General features: G+C 41.5%; 1 protein-coding gene across 2 annotated transcripts in view; it reads left to right on the top strand.

Annotated features, from left to right (window-relative positions):
• Positions 1–20,795: 20,795 nt before the first annotated feature.
• LOC129855322 (importin-13-like) overlaps positions 20,796–21,893 on the top strand; it is a 43,430-nt gene continuing 42,332 nt past the window's right edge. The window contains exon 1 of one of the 2 annotated variants that reach the window (XM_055922853.1): positions 20,796–21,753. In XM_055922853.1, coding sequence (XP_055778828.1) covers positions 21,685–21,753 — 69 coding nt within the window. In that variant the 5' untranslated portion in view covers positions 20,796–21,684. The remainder of the gene's footprint in view (positions 21,754–21,893) is intronic. The other variant, XM_055922852.1, reaches the window with a different exon arrangement.

The raw sequence follows: 21,893 nt of genomic DNA, 5'->3' as shown, positions 1-21,893 counted from the left end.
ATGTCGTCAACTTTCTTTTCAAAGTGGTTGACAAAGTCTTCTGTAGAGAGGGATGAGGAGGGGATGGAGGATTAATGAGGTTAGGAGAAGATGGGGTTAGAGGCAGAAGCTTGACATTATGAGTCATAGAAAGTGGCTTTCGCAGTGGATACAGAGGAAGAGAAGTCAGAGAGGAGGGAGTGGAAGAATGATAGGTCCTCCTAAAGTTTCCTTTTCCTCCATTTTTTCTCAGCTGCCCTGTTCTGTAAGCTCGCAATGAGTCACTCAGCCTCGGAGCAGGAGGGGAGTGCCGAGCTTGCCGGGAGGAACGGGGACAGTGCGAGTCATAGGATGGTGAAAGGGAGGAGAGAAGGGTTGAAGAGGCAGAATCCAGTGACAGGAGGGAGAAGAATTTAGCAGAAGAGAGAGATGATAGGATAGAAGAGGAGAGAGTAGTGAGAGAGAGAGCGAAGATTGTGACAGCACATTACCATCTGGGTAGGGGCTATGCGCCAAGGGTTGGCCCAAAGGGAGACAGAAAAGGAAATTAGTGATCAGAGACCTGGAGGGGGATTGCAGTGAGCTTAGTAGGTGAACAGCCTCTATTGAAGATGAGAGGGGACTGGGAAAGGTCAAAAGACAAGGAGGGGAAAGAGAGTTGGAAATAAATAAATCAAAGGCAGATGTCAAGAGGTTGAAGTCACCAAGTATGTAGAGTGGTGAGCCATCATCAAGAAATTTGATTATCAAGGTGTCAAGCTCATCGAGTAACTCTCTAAGGTCACCTGGTGGGCGATAGATGACAACAATGTTAAGCTTGAGTGGACAAGTGACAGTGACAGCATGGAATTCAAATGAGGAGATATACAGGCGAGAGAGATAGAAAGAGAAAATGTATTTACATTTATTTAACCTTTATTTAACCAGGAAAAGCCCATTGAGACCCAGTCTCTCTTTTTCAAGGGAGACCTGCTCATGAAGGCAGCAACAATCAATATATTACATAATTCAAACATACAACACAACAACATTATCCAGCCTAAAAAAAGCATTTACACTCCTCTATAACAGAGTCTCCCATTAATATTTTTTTAATTAATTCAGTGGCACTAACATATCTAGATGAAGCATGGATTGTAGACTATTCCATGAGTCTGGTGCATAAGAAGAGAAGGCAGTCTTGCCTAATACTGTGAATGTCCTGGTGACTTTAACTAGCAACCACGTAGCAGACTGGGCATGGTAACGTAGCAACCACCTAGCAGACCAGGTATGGTAACTGCTGGTGGTGAAGGAAACCAGACTACAGAGGTAAAGAGGGAGTTTACCCAAAAGGGCTTTGTAGATGAACACATACAAATGTATCTTTTTGAGTGACTTGGCATTTGTAAAAACGCGCAAAGATGCATGATAAACAGAGTCCAGTCTCTGTAAGACGGAGGAGGATGCATGATAAACAGAGTCCAGTCTCTGTAAGACAGAGGAGGCTGCATGCATATACAACAAGTCACCGTAATCAATTACAGAGAGAAATGTGGCCTGAACAAGCTTCTTTCTAGCCATAAGCGGGAAGCAAGCCTTATTACGAAAATAGAAACCCAATTTCAATGTAAGATTTGTCACAAGATTATCCACATGAACTTTAAAGGACAACTTGTCATCCAACCAAATACCTAGGTATTTGTAGGATGACACTTTTTCAATGGATAAGCCACCAGTTTTTTGTATATTCAAGACCAGTTTGAGACCATAAAGTTAGGCCTGCAGTGACTGAAAATCAGTCTTCAGCAGCCTGAATCAGAGAAGGAACCACATTAATATATGACTATCATCTGCATATAGATGTAACTTTGCTGGTTGCATCTCATTTCCCAAATCATTAATAAAAATTGAGAACACAGGAGCACACCTCTATTAATCTCAAGAAAGCTAGACTTCTGATTGTCAGTATATACACATTGTGTTCTGTCAGAAAGATAGTTCCTAAACCAATTTACTGCCCCTTCACTGAGAACTATGTTTCTGAGTCTAGCTAGCAACAATTCATGGTCAACTGAATCAAAGGCATTTGATAAATCCACAAACAGTGCAGCACAATGTAGCTTTTTATCAAGTGCATTAATGATGTCATTTGCCACTGCCATAGCTGCAGTTGTGGTGCCGTGCCCCGATCTAAAGCCAGACTGAACCCCGCTCAGTGTGTTCTTTTCAATGAATATGTTTTTTAACTGTGAGTTCCATAGGGATTCATAGACTTTGGCCAGGATAGGGAGTTTGGAGATAGGACGATAGTTATTAGCATCTGAGGGATCTCCACCCTTTAACAGTGGGAGGACATACGCTGATTTCCAAATGCTGGGTATGGAATTGGTAAAGAGACTCAAGTTGAAAATGTGAGCCACAGGTTCAGTAATAATTCCAGCTGCTATCTTTAAGAGGTAGGGGTCCAGGTTGTCTGGACCTGCAGACTATTTACTGTCTCCTGCCTTTAGTGCTTTATAGACCTCAGTATAAGAAACAGGCTCAAAGTTAAAATGGTTCACATGAGGGCCTATATCATAGTTGACAGTAACAGAGCTTACATTAGAGGCCTAGGCACCACCATTATCAAAAACTGAACCAGCAGATATGAAGTGCTTGTTAAAAAACTCTACAATATGGGCTTTATCCTTCACTTCATTACAATCCATCATTAAATGGTCAGGGATGCCAGAGGATACATTAGAACCTGACACTGTTTTGATTAGCTTCCAGAACTTGGTAGGGTTGTTTAGGTTCTCTCTGACTGCATTTAAATAGTAATCTGACTTGGACTTCCTGATTAATCCTGTGCATTTGTTTCTTAGCGCTCTGACGGAGGCCCAGTCAACAGGAGCATTTGTATGTCTAGCTTGAGCCCAAGAGATATTTATTTTTCAAATAAATTCTGCCAAGTTATCTGAAAACCAGGGATTGTCCCTTCCACTGATTCAACATTTCTTCACAGGGGCATGCTTATCACATATCGACACAAATGTAATATAAAAATAGTCCCAGGCAGTGTCAACATCAGGAATCAGATTTACACTGTCAACATTATGGTACAGATCATGTAAGAAGGCTTGCTCATCAAACTGTCTAAAATGTCTTAAAAATGTAACGGTGTTTGGCTTTGGTCATTTTTGTATTTCTAACACAAGCAATTGCACAGTGATCACTGACATCATTACAGAATATCCCAGTCGATGTGTATTTGTGAGGGGTATTCGTTAGAATAATGTCCAATGGCGTTGATTTGTTAGGTGCTCTGGGATTCGGTCTTGTAGGCTCATTAATTAATTGAGCGAGATTCAGAGTCACATAGTTCTTTAAAAGAGTCCGATACAGATGTGAGCATGTCCCAGTTCAAATCTCATAAAACAATGAATTGAGAGTAATTTAGCTTGTGTAGGACATGTAGCAGCCGGGAGTCCTGTAGCAGCCGGGAGTCCTTATACGTGTTCACTTTAACCGCAAGCAATTCCAAATGTTTGGCTTTGGTAATCGAGAGAATTTCAGAGGTGTTAAACTCGGATTTCACATAAATTGCAACCCCTCCTCCTTTACTCATCCGATCCGTTCAAAAAAAAAAAAACCGTGTACCCGTCAATAGAAATCAAGTTATTTGACACAGATGTCTTTAGCCAAGTTTCTGATAAAACATTTACGTCTGCATTTGTCGTTTTGGCCCATATTTTAATAATGTCTATTTTTGGAAATAGACTTCTGACATTTACATGCATGAGGCCAAAACCTGCTCTGTTTTAAAAATCACAGGGAGTCGGTAGGGATTACGTGGTATCTACTGGCCCAGGATTTGGTCGCACATTACCAGAGATGAACAATAAAATCCTAACAATATATCTCAGTTGCCCAATGCGTGAGGACTTGGTGGAACCAGCACCATTGTGAATAAAACGAGTCTTTCGACACAGAAAGAAAGTAATTCAATAGTTTGAGATTTTGGAAGTATGCCATCAAGTGTACGTCCAATTGCGTTTGGGAGTGGTACAAATGTAATTGCAGAGAGAGACCAAGTTCCTGATGGTATTGACATGATGGTCTCGTCGGAGTGTTTGCAAACTGTGGGGCATAAAGCGAAGATAATTAATTTAGCCTATTTAATCCAGGATGGCATGGAGTAAAGATCAGGCACAGTAACAGATACATAATGCCGGTTTAGAGGTATTTAAGCACAGGTGTGCAACGACCAATAGACGTTGTGTAGAACACGGTAGATTTTCCCACCGCCCACGGTGCATCAGGTTTTCCAATCCGATAACCACTTCTCCGCTCCGAGCCTTCAGTGCGCGCATGCGCTCGCGTAGCAGGCCTTGCGCGCAGACAGACGCTCCTGACACCGCGAGCTTCAACTCCAGAAAGTCGTAAAAAAATAATAAAGGCCTTCTCAATCCGAAATCTTTGTACAAGTAAATTTCGTAAAACAGAGACTGATATCTAAAAATAATAGTTGTTATATACAGCAACCACCTTCACATAAAAAGTATTTGAGCAGCCCCGGACATACCCAGGGTCAGAGGACAGTCTGATGGGAAAGAGGAAGTAACAGGGAGGTCCTGGCCTGGAAGAGAGAGAATCAGGGAAGGAATTTTGACTTTTAGTTATAATATGAGAATAGGAGTGTTCTTGCTGAAGCACTATAAGGAAAGACATGAAACAATATATTCACAATCTCTGAAATAAGCCCATCTGTGAGTTCTGCATTTCTGATGTCAGATGGTTTTCGTTTTCCAGAAGACTGACAGATCCATTAAATCCCTTCAGGACCAGTTAGGATCATTTCTTCTGACTCCTCTATTTTTAAAGAAGTGCAGACAGAGACAATTGATGGTCTACTGAAATAGATGGTAAGGGAGAATAGATGTAATATGTATTATTCAACACAAGTCTATGTCTGCTAAAAATAAGACATGGGGGACCTGCTTAAAGGAGGACTGCCATCATGGAAAATATGTAATATGCATATGGTAATTTCCATGTAAAAGGAACCATGAGCACCAATATGTGAAGTTTGTAGGAGTGAGTATATCACATTTGGTGTCAAATGAAAGCTAAGCGTCCTTACAGTGCATTCGGAAAGTATTCATACCCCTTGACTTTTCCACATATTGTTACGTTACAGCCTTTTTCTAAAATTGATTAAATATTTATTTTTCTCATCAATCTACACACAATACTGCCTAATGACAAAACAAAAACAGGGTTTTAGAAATTTTACATTTACATACAGTACCAGTCAAAAGTTTGGACACACCTACTCATTCAAGGGCTTTTCTTTATTTTTACTATTTTCTACATTGTAGAATAATAAGACATCAAAACTATGAAATAACACATATGGAATCATGTAGTAAGCAAAACATATTTTATATCTTAACTCTTCAAAGTAGCCACCCTTTGCCTTGACATCTTTGCACACTCTTGGCATTCTCTCAACCAGCTTCACCAGTAATGCTTTTCCAACAGTCTTGAAGGAGTTCCCACAAATGCGGAGCACTTGTTGGCTGCCTTTCCTTCACTCTGTGGTCCAACTCATCCCAAACCATCTCAATTGAGTTGAGGTCGGGTGATTGTGAAGAACAGGTCATCTGATGCAGCACGCCATCAGTCTCCTTCTTGGTCTAATAGCCCTTACACCGCCTGGAGGTGTTGGGTCATTGTCCTGTTGGGAAAACAAATGATAGTCCCACTAAGCGTTAACCGGATGGGATGGCGTATCGCTGCAGAATGCAGTGGTGACCATGCTGGTTAAGTGTGCCTTGAATTCTAAATAAATCAGATAGTGTCAACAGCAAAGCACCCCCACACAAACACACCTCCTCCTCCATGCTTCACGGTGGGAACCACACATGCAGAGATCATCCGTTCACCTACTCTGCATCTCACAAAGACCAAAACATCTCAAATTTGGATTCATCAGACCAAAGGACAGATTTCCACTGGTCTAATGTCCATTGCTCATGTTTCTTGGCCCAAGCAAGTCTCTTATTCTTATTGGTGTCCTTTAGTAGTGGTTTCTTTGCAGCAAAATCGACCAAGAAGGCCTGATTCACGCAGTCTCCTCTGAACAGCTGATGTTGAGATGTGTCTGTTACTTGAACTCTGTGAAGCAATTATTTGGGCTGCAATCTGAGGTGGAGTTAACTCTAATGAAATTATGCTTTGCAGCAGAGGTAACTCTGCGTCTTCCTTTCCTGTGGCGGTCCTCATGAGAGCCAGTTTAATCATAGCGCTTGATGGTTTTTGCGACTGCATTTGAAGAAACTTTCAAAGTTCTTGAATTTTTCCGAATTGTCTGACCTTCATTACTGTCATTTCGCTCTCTACCATTTGAAGTACTTTATTAGGCCTATGTGGTCTAAAATGAAACAACAATACAATCACGAGGATCCACTTTTATAGATAATATACAGATTCACTGACAGCGCATTGCGCAAACAAAACAATGCAGATATATAAACTATGGCATATATTCGACGATAAGCGGTTTGATTAAGACATGAGCGAGCTGAGACGGATGTAGCCTATATGCCACCTATTTGTTCAGCACTTTTGATATGGACAGCGACAGAATTCAGAACATGGGCCGTTCTTACAGTATTCTCCCTGTACACCAAGTCAGAACCGTAGGATAAATAAAGGGGACAGGTAAGCAGGCAATGAAAACTGTTACAATATTCAATGATTAGATTTCTCTAAAACTGGCTATAGGCTAGATGTGCACAACCAAGTCCGAACAGTAGTCTCAATTAACAGGGGAACATAAGCAGACAATGAAAGCTCTTAAAATGGGGGCAGGTAAGCAGGCAACAAAAGCTGTTACAATATTAGATTATTACATTTCTCTAAAACTTGCTATAGGCTAGATGTGCACAACCAAGTCCGAACAGTAGGCTATATGCCTATTTGTTCAGCAGTTTTGAAATGGACAGCGACATAATTCAGAACATGGGCTGTTCTTACAGTATTCTCCCTGTGTACCAAGTCCGAACAGTAGGCTATATTAACAGGGGAACATAAGCAGACAATGAAAGCTCTTACAATGGGGGCAGGTAAGCAGGCAATGAAATCTGTTACAATATTTGAAGATGAGATTTCTCTAAAACAGGCTATAGGCCACATGTGCACCACCAAGTCAGAACACTAGGCTAAGTTCTAAGGGGGGAAAGGGACCATATTCTTAGGGTGAGGCACATGGGCTACTACCTACTTTCTACACAACATACACTTTGTATTACTTTCTTAGCTACAGTATATATATCTCCCTGTCATATTACATCACTTAAGCAGCAGCATACTAGACATATTTATGGACTTACGGAAGTGTGCTATGCTCACTTGCACACGAAATTCACATGGCAGTCCTTCTTGTGGGCAAACCTCTCAATTACTTTGTCATCAAAGTCTGGCATTCTCTGGATAAAGTCATCCTGGATTGATAACATGGCCAATGCATTTAACCTTTTCTGGCCCATGGAATTGCGTATGAAGGTTTTTATCCTTTTAACGGTGGAAAAGTTTCTCTCTGACTCGCCGGTTGTCATCGGAGTGGTGATGATGATTTTGAGAAGAGAGACCGTCTCAGACAACGCTTCCTGCAGGTTGTTCTTGTAGAGTGATTTCAATAAAGAAAGTGCTGTCTTTCCAGTATGCAGCTCAGGATGCCGGTAGACAGTGAACAGCTCACTTTCAACTTCTCCTGGTTGCCCACAGGTCATAGCTTGATAGCACACTGGAGTTCTGCGGGAGTTTGGAAAGGAATCCTTCAGTAACGTTTGGACATCACCGCTGCCCTGTCGTGGGTTTGTGCAACCAGCTTCTCCTTGACATTCAGTGGCACTAGGACTTGTTTGATGGTGTTGGAGAGGCCAACACCAGTTTTGTCCTTCACCTCAACAAAAAACTCACACACACTGTTGTCTGGTAACATGTAGCGCAGTACTATTACCATCTGTGATTTACAGGAGACGTCAGTAGTCTCGTCTGCCTGTACAGACGCAAAAGGAGTCTCAGACACCTCCTTAGCTATAGCTTCTCTGTACGCTTCATACATACAATCCAATAGTTTGTTTTGGATCGTGCTTGATGTACCCTTAAAAATTGCTTGGTCGTCATAATGCCTTTGTAGCCTGTAATCTCCTTCATGCGTGGTCTCAAAAATACACCTGAAAACGCCTGGGTTCAAGAAGTCAACTGACTCGTCGTGGCTCTGCAGTTCTCTCACAATTGCCACACAATTTAATGCATGCTATAATTCTGGCAAGCACGTACCTATTCTCCTCCATTTGTTTGTTGTGAAGGTCGATGGCTCGTCTAGCTGAGCCACAACGTTTGATTTCCCCAGTAACCCGAGTTTAACAGCGTTGTGTATATGTGATGCACAATTCTCATGATTTGTGACACTTTGAGACAGACTTGGACAACACACCCTCTGCACTGAATAGCAGGCAGGGGAAGCAAAATAGTGATAGCTTTGAGATGCTTGCAGTTAGCCACTGCTTCCTTCCAAACCACTCATTGTTGTATTTGCAATTTCCAACTTGTTGTGTAATGTTTTTGTCCAATGGCTGATGAGCACCGAGACGTTTTATCTCTAATTTCTCTTCATATGACAAGGGTCGAAAAGGATTTGCTAGTAGATTGTCGACTTGATTCATGATGATGACTGCTAGCTTGCTAGCTAAGATTTTTAAAGTATGTTGTTGACATGATCAGTCCAATCAAAGCTACTGTAGATATAATGTGATTTGACATCATTTTATCTGTGGCCAATGACCTTGAGCCTTCTTGGATGGGCACTTCTAATGTAACTTTGGCAGCACACAAGGGGCTTCATTTTTCGAGATCTCCCCGTAGATTTTGCAGTGACGTAGTGTCCCCATGAGTGACAGAACACTGACCCAATCAAGGCATAACTAGAGAACATTAACAACCCCTATGCTCTGTATTTCCGCTGGCTGCCCCACCACCACAGAAAGATGCGCAGCCATTGCAGCTAATTTTTACGTCACTCAAGAGCTTGATGCAATTTCCCCTGATGTGCCCAAATTCATCATGGGGGATTTCTCTCAAGCGCATTTGGAGTACTTACACTCAGCATGTGACTTGTCTAACAAGGAAAAATAAGGTCATTGACTTATGTTATGACTCAGTCTCCAAAGCGTATTTATCCTTGGCCAGACCTCCACTGGGTGGATCAGATCATAACACTGTTCTTCTCAGACCAACTTATAGACAGTTACTCAAAAGGGAGAAGGTGGTGGGAAAACAAATACAGGTGTGGGACAATGACAGTATTGATCAATTGCAAGGATGCTTTGATTGTACTACCTGGAGTGTATTTGAAGAATCATCAGCTGAACTGAACAAGATGACTGACTTAATATTTAGCTATATTGAATTCTGTGTTGATTCGGTGATCCCCAAAAAACATGTAAGATACACAATATATACAAAAGTAAGTGGACACCCCTTCAAATTAGTGGATTCGTCTATTTCAGCCACACCTGTTGCTGACAGGTATATAAAATTGAGCACACAGCCATGCAATTTCCATAGACTAACAACTAACATTGGCCTTACTGAAGAGCTCTGTGACTTTCAACGTGGCACCGTCATAGGATGCCACCTTTCCAACAAGTCAGTTCATAACATTTCTACCCTGCTTGAGCTGGCCAAGTCAACTGTAAGTGCTGTTATTGTGAACGGCAAACATCTAGGAGCAACAATGACTCAACCAAGAACTGTTCGTCGGGAGCTTCATGAAATGGGTTTCAATGGCCGAGCAGCCACACACAAGCCTAAGATCATCACGCACAATGCCAAGCGTTGGCTGGAGTGATGAATCACGCTTCATCATCTGGCAGGCCAATGGACAAATCTGGGTTTAGCGGATGCCAGGAGAACGCTACCTGCCCCAATGCATAGTGCCAACTGTAAAGTTTGGTGGAGGAGGAATAATGGTCTAGGGCAGTTTTTCATGATTCGGGCTAGGCCCCTTAGTTCCAGTGAAGGGAAATCTTAACGTGACAGCATACAATGACATTCTAGACGATTCTGTGCTTCGAACTTTGTGGAAACAGTTTGGGGAAGGCCCTTTCCTGTTTCAGGATGACAATGCCCCCGTGCACAAAGCGAGGTCCATACAGGTGTCCACATACACTACATGACCAAAGTATTTCCTAACAACAAACCATGAGTGACCAAAGAATTGAAAGTGGTGCTTAAGAAGAAGAAACCAGTGTTTGCCTCCGGGAATCTAATCGAAAGAAAAGAGGTACAGAGAGATGTTAACAAAGAGATAAAAAGGCGATATGCCAGTACAAGGATAAGGTGCAACAGACACTATCCCAAGGAGACTCTCTGTCTGCCCGGATGGGCATTTAACATAAGTGGTTGTGTCTTGAAACACTGTTCCACTCAGCTAAGCAGTCTTCTGCTCTCTCTTCTAGCAGTCCCAGGATACACTGGAAATTCCATCTCTGTGGAAGAAAATCAATTGCTGTATCTGTCCCAAAAACTTCTCATCCATCCGCATCAAATGACTACAGACCTGTCGCTCTTACCTCCCTCTTGATTAAATCTCTTGAAAAGATAATCAAAGCATACATCATCAACACCACCAAACATCTCCTTGGCCCCCTCCAATTTGCATACCAGTCGTAGAGAAGAACAGATGATGCCATTCTCTCGTTCTTAAATCTGGTGTACATGCATTTGCAGAACCGCAAAACCCATGTGCGTATCATGATCACAGATTTCAGGGCAGTGTTATTTCACCGGTACTATACATACTGTATACAGACAGCTGCCAGAGGCAGTTCCCAGGGTACCACCTGATCAAATACGCTGACGACACTGCTTTGCTCAGTCTCCTCGATTTGGAGGAGACCGAGCACGGACCGACTCTGAATGAATTTACTGTCTGGTGTAAGTCGTCCCATCTAAAACTAAACACATCAAAAACAAAGGATATGGTGATTGATTTTCAAAGGAACACTACCTTGCATACACCATCACTGATAAAAAGGTAAGCCCATCGAAATAGTACAAATACCTTGGACTAGTCATTGACAAAAAGCTGTCCTGGGATCAGTGTAATGATGCCATTTTTAAGAAAGGCCAACAGAGACTGTATTTCCTACGGAAACTACACTTTTTAATGTTGACCTAACCATCATGGATCTCTTTTATATATCATCCTAGTGCTTGACCTGCTGGTTTGGGAATATCAGGTTGCACTGAAAAATATGTTGGGCAAGACAGTCATGACTTTGCAGCAACAGCAAAAACTGTAATCTCTTTACCTGGCCAGAGCCCTCCAGAAGGCGAATAAAATAGTTGTTGACTCTTCCCACCCACCCCACCCCAAATTCGAGCTACTCCCCTCGCAGCAGGTACAGACTACCTAAGGTTAAAAGAACTATGGCCAAGTACTCTTTTACTCTGAATGCAATTCTGCAACTTAACAAAATCTTGGACTACTTGCACTTTAGCACTTGCACTTTAGCACATGTACCTGGTTTTGGCATATTTATTATGAAATTGCACTTACCCAGCCCACTTGCTTGTAAACATTATTTGCTATTTGCTATTTTTATTTTATTTTAAACATGTGATTTCATTTGTATGTTTTTTAAATGCTGCACAATTAATTGAGGTCCTTAGTTTTCTGAATCTGAATCCTCCCCTCTTCTCCCCATCACTTTTCTCTGTTCCTCCTCTCCCTCAATCCTCGTTTCCTCTTTTCTCTTCTCCTACAATTTAATATAACCAAGCTTGGAAGAACAATAAAGGTTGACTAGATGACTATAGAACAGCGTTTCTTAAAGTATGGGTGGTTGCGGACTTGTTCATGGTGGGTCGCGACGTAAATGTAGAATTATTACCTATAATTACTGGAATTGATTTGGACAAGTGCAACTTCGAACTCGGTTCAGTGCGCTCTCTGCTTAGCAGCGGGCACTGCTCAGTTTGGCAACTGCGCGATTGGGAGAGGTAGAGGGAGATGCCCGTGTGCTTCGCGATTTATCGGATCTTTTTTCTGCAGTTTTTTTGAAGATCACTCCGCGACCCACACGCTGCATGGCTGTAGTTCAAGCCACTGACTTGTTATTCCCACTCGCCATCACTCACCGCTGTCATGAAATGGACTCATGCTAACAAGTTCTGACTGAGCTCAATCGTCATGAGACGCAAATACAGTGATGATTTTTTGTCTCTTTCTTACAAACTTTGAGAAATAATGAGGAGCGCCCACAATGTGTTTTGTGTGGGGAAGTGCTTAGTAATGAGTCTCTCAAAACGAACAAATTTATAAAACGACCTGATCAAACATCCAGGCACAACATGACCGTAAATTAAACCATGGGAGTTCTTTCAGAACAGGGCAGAATGCTTCAGGAAACAGTGCTTCGAAAGTGGAAAAGTAAGTCAACTAGCAAGGCATTGTTGTCATTTTATAACAGGTGATGATAAGCAGAAATAAGGGAGTACTATCTCATCGTAGTAACGTTAAATGTGAGTTTCTCTTCCAAACAATCCCCTGGCATTGTAGTTACACAGCTAATAACTAACGTTAGCCAAAGCAAGCTAACTAGCTACTGTTAGTGCAACCCAAAGAAACAGTACAGATGAATGTAATGATTTTTATTCTGAATTGGAATAAACTGATTGAAGCAAGATGCTTTTTGAGGCAAATACTCACACAGTTCTGGGATGCTCATCTGCAGTAGGAAGCGGTCTCCTGCCTGACTGAGAAAGCAGTAGATGTTCTGATCCAGTTTGGCACCACATACCTATGCAAGTCAGGGTTCTGAAGTACAGAAACAGTGTCAATGTTGAGCATGACCTTAGTGTTGCACTGTCAAAAACTGATCCCAGAATAGACATGCTGGTTGAAAACCATTAGGACTGGGTGTTTTCTGGTCTACATCTGTGTGATGTGATCAATCAGTTTATTCCAGTTCAGAATTAAATTATATTTTGTATTTTAACAGCAACAGTTCCAACCTAGACAGGTATGTAAGAGTGTTTTTAATGAGGAAAAAAGAAACATTAAAAGATATTTATGGGTATTTCATTGTTATTTGTTTTTGTCTATATAGCTTCTTTTTTTTAGGCATAAGGGCAATGAAATGTATCGATATTTACGTATAGTTGCATATTTTCCTAAGCTTGGGTCCCAGGAAAACACAGAATTTCTAATTCTCGCTTGGATCCCAGGCTGAAAAAGTTTAAGAAGCCCTGCTATAGATTGACTGGATGTCACTTCAGTGACAGTATCACTTTAGTGACCTGTTGACAGCATATGCAGCCCACTGCAGGCTTTGCCATTCATCTGCGTTTCCACACTCATTTACCAGCAGCAAACGCCACTCTGTGACTCTATTCCCTTGTTCATTTGAATTCCAACTTGTAGAACTTGTGACAGCATTGTGCTGCAATAAAACCTTTTCAAATGTCAAACTGTGTGCTTCCCTGTTCTTACTTAGCGACTGTAGACTATACACTCTGCTAAATAGAGCTGAGAAAGAGAGAGAATGTAAGATGGCTAAAAGAAGGATGGGTGAGTGAGAAAGATGATAGAGGGAGAGATGTGAGTGAAAGAGAGAAGCATGAGAGGAGAGTTGAGAGCGAGAGGTGGCGACAGCTAGACAAGAGTGCAGCAGCGACATAAATAACTGATTGTTCCTAAGCCTACTCAGTCCCTCTCCTGCTGAACACATACACACACAGAGAGAGAGAGAGAGTATGGATATTGGACACACAAAACTGTAGCAATCCTTGGTACAATAGGATACAGAGCTTGTAACCCGAGGCTCTGGTTTGGGCCTGAATTCACTATGCTTTGGTTAGAAAGCATGCTTGACATCTTGGAGCCATTGCAGACACACATGGCGTATGTAGGGAACCTTGCAGTCAAGGAACTATGTCTAGGAACTATGAACACACCCAGATGGCCTGCATCTTCCCTTTGTGGTTTGAGGAAACAGATATAATTGGGTGCCTCTCAAGACACTAGACAGCGTCCTGGGGTACCCTCAGGGGCCATGGCTGCACATTTTAGTTCCAGCCCAGCACACCATTTTGCTCTTGATTAGTTTAATCAGGTAGGTCCCTTCTGCAGGAGGGGGCAGAGGAACACTGGTCAAAGGCAGCTTCCATCCCTCATTTCCTTCATCTGCACCATACAGATAGAACAACACCATGGTAACTAGGGTCCAACCCTACCACACCCCATGTTTGTCCTCAGAAGATGACTGTGTTTGTGTGTGTGAACTAGCATATATGCTGAACTGTCTGTGAATAACATCTCTGTTCATTGCAGCAGACCAACAAGACAGCCTTTTAGTGACTGTTATTGCTCCATAAAATAAAATGTTATTTTTCACATACAACGGGTGTAGACTTTGAAGTGCTTGCTTAGAAACCCTTAATAAAAATGATGTATTATTAGAGATAACGGATTCAGAAGTAGTTAAAATTATCATGGTAAGCCTATACCACTTATTAACAGTGTCATAACCTGCATCGCTCACACGTTCATAAGTCTTTACTATGCCTGTGAGATAGAGAATTAGAGGCAGTGCAGACCTACAAACTAACAGAGAACAAATATAAGATCAGTAGGGATTAGAGCAGAGGAGTAATAAACTAACTTAAATAATTGCTAAAGGCAGAACTGTAACAGCTAATTAGAAACTAACTTAGTTAGAAACACACATAGACATCGACATACCGTAAATAAATCACACAGACTTTGATATTCAAACAGCGCACAATTGATCCATCAATCGCACGCAGTCTCCGGTACAATTCCTCTCCAACCCACAGGAACATGATGTAACCAACCCCAAAATGGATCCGAGAGGACTAAAATGTATTCTGTCTATATGTATTATAACAACCTCTTAAACTGCCACAGAAAACACAGAAGTGAAAATCACAGAGCTTCTCGTTCCTAATAGCAACAGAGATCTGTTAGTTCTTTGTGGCCCTCTCAACTATAAATAACTGCATGCACGGCCGATCAGTGGAGAGCCCTAACCCTAACCTTAACCACACTAACCTTATGCCTAACTCTAACCTGAAAATCAAAACCCAAAAGCAAATGTTTTATTTTCATTAATTTATAATATAGTTTTGTGGCTGTGGTAACTAGTGGAAACCTTTGTGCCTGTCGTTCACATGCTTATTTGCCCTCACATTGGCTAGAATGGTCCCTATACTATTAGTCTTTGGTCAGAAAGGATGTAATCGCCAGTGCCAGTTGGGCGCGTACCACCAGTGCCAATAGAAGGGGCGTAATGGATTAGATTAGAGTAGACATTTAATAGTAACATGTACATGGCTGCAGATGTAATTACAGTGTATAGTGAAAATGTTAAGCTCCAAGCTCCAACAATGAAATACACCCCATGCTGTGAAATAAAAACTATAAAGGTATACTGAACAAAAATATAAATGCAACATGCAACAATTTCAAAGATTTTACTGAGTTACAGTTCATATAAGGAAATCAGTCAATTGAAATAAATAAATTAGGCCCTAATATATGCGGCCATGGGTGGGCTTGTTAGGGCATAGGCCCACCCACTTGGCATCCAGGCCCACCCACTGGAGAGTCAGGCCCACACATGGCTGCACCCCAGACAGAAATACTCCTTAGCACGCCCTCAGACGATTCCACAGGTGAAAAATCTGGATGTGGAGGTCCTGGACTGGCGTGGTTTCACGTGGTCTGCGGTTGTGAGGCCGGTTGGACGTACTGTCAAATTCTCTAAAATGACGTTGGAGGCAGTTTATGGTAGAGGAAATTAACATTCAAGCCTCTGGCAACAGCTCTGGTGGACATTCCTGCAGTTAGCATGCCTTTTGCATGCTCCCTCAAAACTTGAGACATCTGTTGTATTGTGTTGTGTGACAAAACTGCACGTTTTAAAGTGGCCTTTTATTGTCCCCAGCACAAGGTGCACCTGTGTAATGATCATGCTGTTTAATCAGCTTCTTGATATGCCACACCTGTCGGGTGGATGGATTATCTTGGCAAAGGAGAAATGATCACTAACAGGGATATAAACAAATTTGTGCAAAACATTTGAGAGAAATAAGATATTTGAACATATAGAACATTTATGGGATTTTTTATTTCAGCTCATGAAACATGGGACTAGTGGTGGCTATTCAGAGCGACGGGAGGGAGGATTAGCAGGGAGGGGAAGAGAGACAGAGATGCCATGAAATTATAATAACGAATACAGTAGCTTTATCATAGTCTGTGACAGAAATAGGGGACATATGACTTGTGCAATATTGAGTGCACCCCTTATATGGCATTGCATAGTTATATGAATTGAGGAGAAGCATGGCACAATATTCTAACAATCAACAGAATAAGAGAAATTACAGGAAGGAAAATACAATATATATTTGGGAAAACATTTATGAACACTTGACATAGACTGACCAGGTGAACCCTTGTTTATCACCTGTTAAATTCCCTTCAATCAGTGTAGATGAAGGGGAGGAGACCGGTTAAAGAAGGATTTTTAAGCCTTGAGACAATTGAGACATGGATTGTGTATGCTTGCCATTCAGAGGGTGTAATTAAGTGCCTTTGAACGGGGTATGGTAGTAGGTGCCAGGCGCACCTGTTTGAGTGTACCAAGAACTGCAAAGCTGATGGATTTTTCATGCTCAACAGTTTCCTGTGTGTTTCAGGAATGGTTCACCACCCAAAGGACATCTAGCCAACGACAGGCCAGTGGTTGAAAACGGGTCATTGATGAAAGAGGACAAAGGAGGTTGACAAATTGTTCAGAGCAACAGACGGGCTACAGTTAGTAAACTGACAGTCCAGTGCAACATTGGTCCCCAAAGACCAGTGGTGGAAAAAGTACCCAATTGTCATACTTGAGTAAAAGTACATATACCTTAATAGAATGTTACTCAAGTAAAAGTGAAAGTCACCCAGTAAAATACTAATAAAAGTATTTGGTTCTAAATATACTTAAGTATCAAAAGTAAATGTAAATGCTCAAATATACTTAAAAGTAAAAGTATAAATAATTTCAAATTCCTTATATTAAGCAAAGCAGATGGCACCATTTTCTTGTTTTTAAAATGTATGGATAGCCAGGGGTGCACTCCAACACTCATTTACAAAATATGCATTTTTGTTTAGTGAGTCTGCCAGATCAGAGGTAGTAGGTATGACCACGTGTTCTCTTGATATTGGATATTGTTCCTCTGTCCAGTGTCTGTGTTCTTTTGCCCATCTTAATCTTTTCTTTTTCTTGGCCAGTCTGAGATATGGCTTTTTCTTTGCAACTCTGCCTTGAAGGCCAGCATCCCATTTACATTTACATTTAAGTCATTTAGCAGACGCTCTTATCCAGAGCGACTTACAAATTGGTGCATTCACCTAATGACATCCAGTGGAACAGCCACTTTACAATAGTGCATCTAAATCTTTTAAGGGGGGGGGGGGGGGGGGGGCAGAAGGATTGCTTTATCCTAGGTATTCCTTGAAGAGGTGGGGTTTCAGGTGTCTCCGGAAGGTGGTGATTGACTCCGCTGTCCTGGCGTCGTGAGGGAGTTTGTTCCACCATTGGGGTGCCAGAGCAGCGAACAGTTTTGACTGGGCTGAGCGGGAACTGTACTTCCTCAGTGGTAGGGAGGCGAGCAGGCCAGAGGTGGATGAACGCAGTGCCCTTGTTTGGGTGTAGGGCCTGATCAGAGCCTGAAGGTACTGAGGTACTGAAGGTACTGAGGTGCCGTTCCCGGAGTCGCCTCTTCTCTGTTGACGTTGAGACTGGTGTTTTGCTGGTAATATTTAATGTATCTGCCAGTTGAGGACTTGTGAGGCGTCTGTTTCTCAAACTAGACACTCTAATGTACTTGTCCTCTTGCTCAGTTGTGGACCGGGGCCTCCCACTCCTCTTTCTATTCTGGTTAGTGCCTGTTTACGCTGTTCTGTGAAGGGAGTAGTACACAGCGTTGTACGAGATATTCAGTTTCTTGGCAATTTCTCGCATGGAATAGCCTTCATTTCTCAGAACAAGAATATGCTGACGAGTTTCACAAGAAAGTTCTTTGTTTCTGGCCATTTTGAGCCTGTAATCCAACCCACAAATGCTGATGCTCCAGATACTCAACTAGTCTAAAGAACTAGTCTAATTGCTTCTTTAATCAGAACTACATTTTTCAGCTGTGCTAACATAATTGCAAAAAGTTTTTCTAATGATAAATTAACATTTTAAAATGATAAACTTGGATTAGCTAACACAACGTGCCATTGGAACACAGGAGTGATGGTTGCTGATAATGGGCCTCTGTATAATGGGCCTCTGATATTCCATTCGAAATCTGCTGTTTCCAGCTACAATAGTCATTTACAACGTTAACAATGTCAACACTGTATTTCTGATCAATTTGATGTTATTTTAATGGACAAAAAATGTCCATTAAGCACATTTCTAAGTGACCCCAAACTTTTGAATGTTAGTGTATATAGTGTATATATATGTTAGTGTATATATAATGTTAGTGTATATATATATATATATATATATATATATATATATATATATATATATATATATATATATGTATGTGTATAATTTGCTTTTTAAAAAACACATTTACAGTTGTTGGCTAGGAGAGAAAATGGTTTATTTCATGAGTCTGTTATCATTCATTCATTGACCTTGACTATTTGATCCAATAGAAGATTCGTAATGCTTAAGTTGTTTCGAGTGTACTGATGTTAATAGGACACGTGACATCCCGGCAACTTTGGAGAAAAAAAAAGCTATATCGGAGTTTTCTCGAGATGGTATGCATATTCATGTTATGAGGCCATAATAGCGTCTCTCTCCATTGAATACAGGTGGATGACGTTAACAACCCTCATCGAATATTCAATATAGTATTACAATAATGAGATGTATCCACCAATCCAAATAAAGCATAGGTGGGAGCAAGACAGCCCGCCGTGCCTCCCATTGTTAGGGCGGAGAGACATGTATCTTGGCAGTATATCCATAATTTTTGCGATGTCATAGCAGAGCGTTTTACTGTAATACAAATGTATGCAATGTTTTCAAACAGCCCCAAAGAGACAATGTTGCACTGTAAACCAGTCTACAAAGCGACGAGAACAAATAGACTAAGAACCCCATCAACCTATCGGCTTGCCAAATGCAAGCAACGTCGGATAGGTTGAATTGCCAGAAATAAGTTACCTCTGGTTCGTTCAGCCATCCCCATGGGAAAAATGATATAGCAGGTGGCTATATCAGCCGACAGGGCTATTAAAGGCCCAGTGTAGTACTTTTGTGGCCCCCTTTTGTGTAAAGAAAATTACAGCACATTTTCTACATTTACAGCACAACCACAAAACGTTTTACAGCACATTTTCTGCAATTCTACACATTTTGCCATAGGGTGAAAGGGAAAGTAAAGGGAAAGGGGAGACAAGTTTGCAGTTTTTAATATGATATCTGAGTGGGACTGACTAATAAAATCAATGGGGACCCCCGGCCAGTAATTCGACCATGATAACAATAGCTGGTCGCTAAAATAACTTAGCAATCTAAAAAATGTTAGCTGACATTGGCTAATTGCTGATGCACAATAACATTTTGAAATTGCACTTTCAGTATTCTACTGTTGTAACTTGCAACAAACAGTACGTTGTGTTTTTGTGTTTTCGTTGTGTTTTCCTAAATTAGCCATGGATGGAGATAGGGATTTGGACATGTGGTTTTACTTAATTCTCTGTACTGGCTAATGATTATAACGGCGATTCTGATCCAACCATAAATTCATACATTGTGCCCCTGGCCTGATGATGGAAGTTCAATATGTAGCTAGCTGTAGAAGGCTAATGTTAACCAACTGGCGAATCGTTGCCCATGAAAGGAAGTTAGGCTAGCGAGTAAGCATTTTAGCCAGGTAGCCTAGGATAACAAAAAATAAAAGCGTGTTTTGTATGACAGAGTCATAGACCGTTTCGGCAACATGAAAGAGAGGAGGATGGCATTGACATTTCTCTACAAGTAGTGTGAGTCAACATGTTTTTCTACTTACGCACACACACAAACAGAAATTAGTACCATGGACAGTCACATGATATTTAACTTACATGGATTGGACTAAATTGTTTTAGGAACCTTTTAGTTGTCACTGTATTAGACTAAGCATAGGTGATTTGATGATGATGAAATATTGAAGTTGAAATGGTGCTGGAATAGTTGAGTCAGCTCCTGTTTTTTTGCAAGTTGTGGTAACTCGGTGCTCTAAATCAATAGTTGTTTAGTAGTCCAAAAATGTCGGAAACATTGACTTGATTGACTATTCTGTAGGTCATGTAACTGTTTGTTACATGCAATATACTTTGTGGACTCCACCAGACATATGTTGCTCTCTGGTTTTGTGATGAAACAAAGGTGTGGTTGAATTTATGCTGCCACTGTGTCTTCTTATTGTCTCTTTGCCTATATATCCCGGTGGCAAGGCAAATGAACTAACAGGTTAAGGAGCAAACAATGCAATTATCACAACACATAGGTTGTAATATGGCCTTTCCCCCCTAGCTTGGCTTCCCCAGTGATTTTACCCTCGCACACCTACTGGTGTGTTAGCTGTGGAAGTGCCCATGGTGCTGGAGATCAGAGGTGTCCGGTGAGAGAAAGGCAGGTTGAGGTTGCCAGGGTCAGAGTAGTACAGAAGGTGTCGTATGCTGAGACAGTGAAGAGAGTAGTAGAGGGAGATCGGTACAGGGTGAGGGATCCTGAGAGGATCCCTGTGAGTAGGCACGTGGGCCAATAGAGAGTGATAGGAATAATATGTGATTCAGTAAGGTGGGTTGCTTCGCATTCATAATTATGGTTGTCAACTGTACTCCTGAAATGGAACATAAGTCACAGAAAATAGAGGTTGTGGTGGCAGTGGCAGAGAGGTACTTGGGATTTTGAGGTTTTACTGTAGAAGAGTTCCAAAGGCCGTTGGCCTGGTGTACGATTAAAAAGTGGAATGGGGGTAGTGTTTTTTTAATGAGGGCTAGTAGTTGCCAGGGTAATTTTTCCTTCTCCCCAATTTTGTATCACCAAAGATTGTTTTAAACCATCACCACGTAAAATGGATTGCACAGTAGGTGGCAGCATGCACCTTTCACATTTTTTGGCGGACCGCCATAACTATAGAAGAAGAAGAAGATCATTTATACCAGCGTCGTAGCAAAGACACAGCGACTATATACTGGATATTTAGCAACAAATAACTACCACCAATTTCTTATGTCAACGCATGTTTGGATGTTAATGACTTATATCGTCAGCTAAACACAGGTTTAGCTAGCTAGGTTGTTTTTACAGATACATGTCCAATAGGGTAGCGAGATGCTAACTAGCTAATGTCATCAAGCCATAAATTGTGACCCCAGACATACAGAGGAATCGGGGCTCACTGAGGCCGGTTAGGCAGCTTGCTAACAGGGTTTTGCTACGGAAGCTAACACAGAATAGCCAGCCATCCAAATCGTGGACAATTGACTAGTACCGCAGTCTGTAGTTAGCTAGCTTGAGAGACAGACAGCTAGCTAGATAGCTAGCTAAAGAAGCGACTCTGTCATTTATTGACAGACCAGCCGGTTGGGCTAACATGGAGACATCGGGGAGAATAGCAACCACGCCAGACGCCCTCGACTTCACAGTGGAAAACGTGGAGAAGGTAAGAATCTTAGTCTATGGACACATTCTCCAATCAAGCATGTAGAATCACACTACTAATCACAATATCAAAATGTGTGTGTGTAGCCAATGTGGGTCTCTGTAATGTATTTTCTATGGGGTAACGTTAGCTATGATGGT

The sequence above is a fragment of the Salvelinus fontinalis genome, chromosome 5 (genome assembly GCF_029448725.1).
Source record: "Salvelinus fontinalis isolate EN_2023a chromosome 5, ASM2944872v1, whole genome shotgun sequence".
Taxonomy (NCBI): domain Eukaryota; kingdom Metazoa; phylum Chordata; class Actinopteri; order Salmoniformes; family Salmonidae; genus Salvelinus; species Salvelinus fontinalis.
Note: the sequence above shows the minus strand (reverse complement) of the source record. Positions and strands in the feature narration are given on the sequence as shown.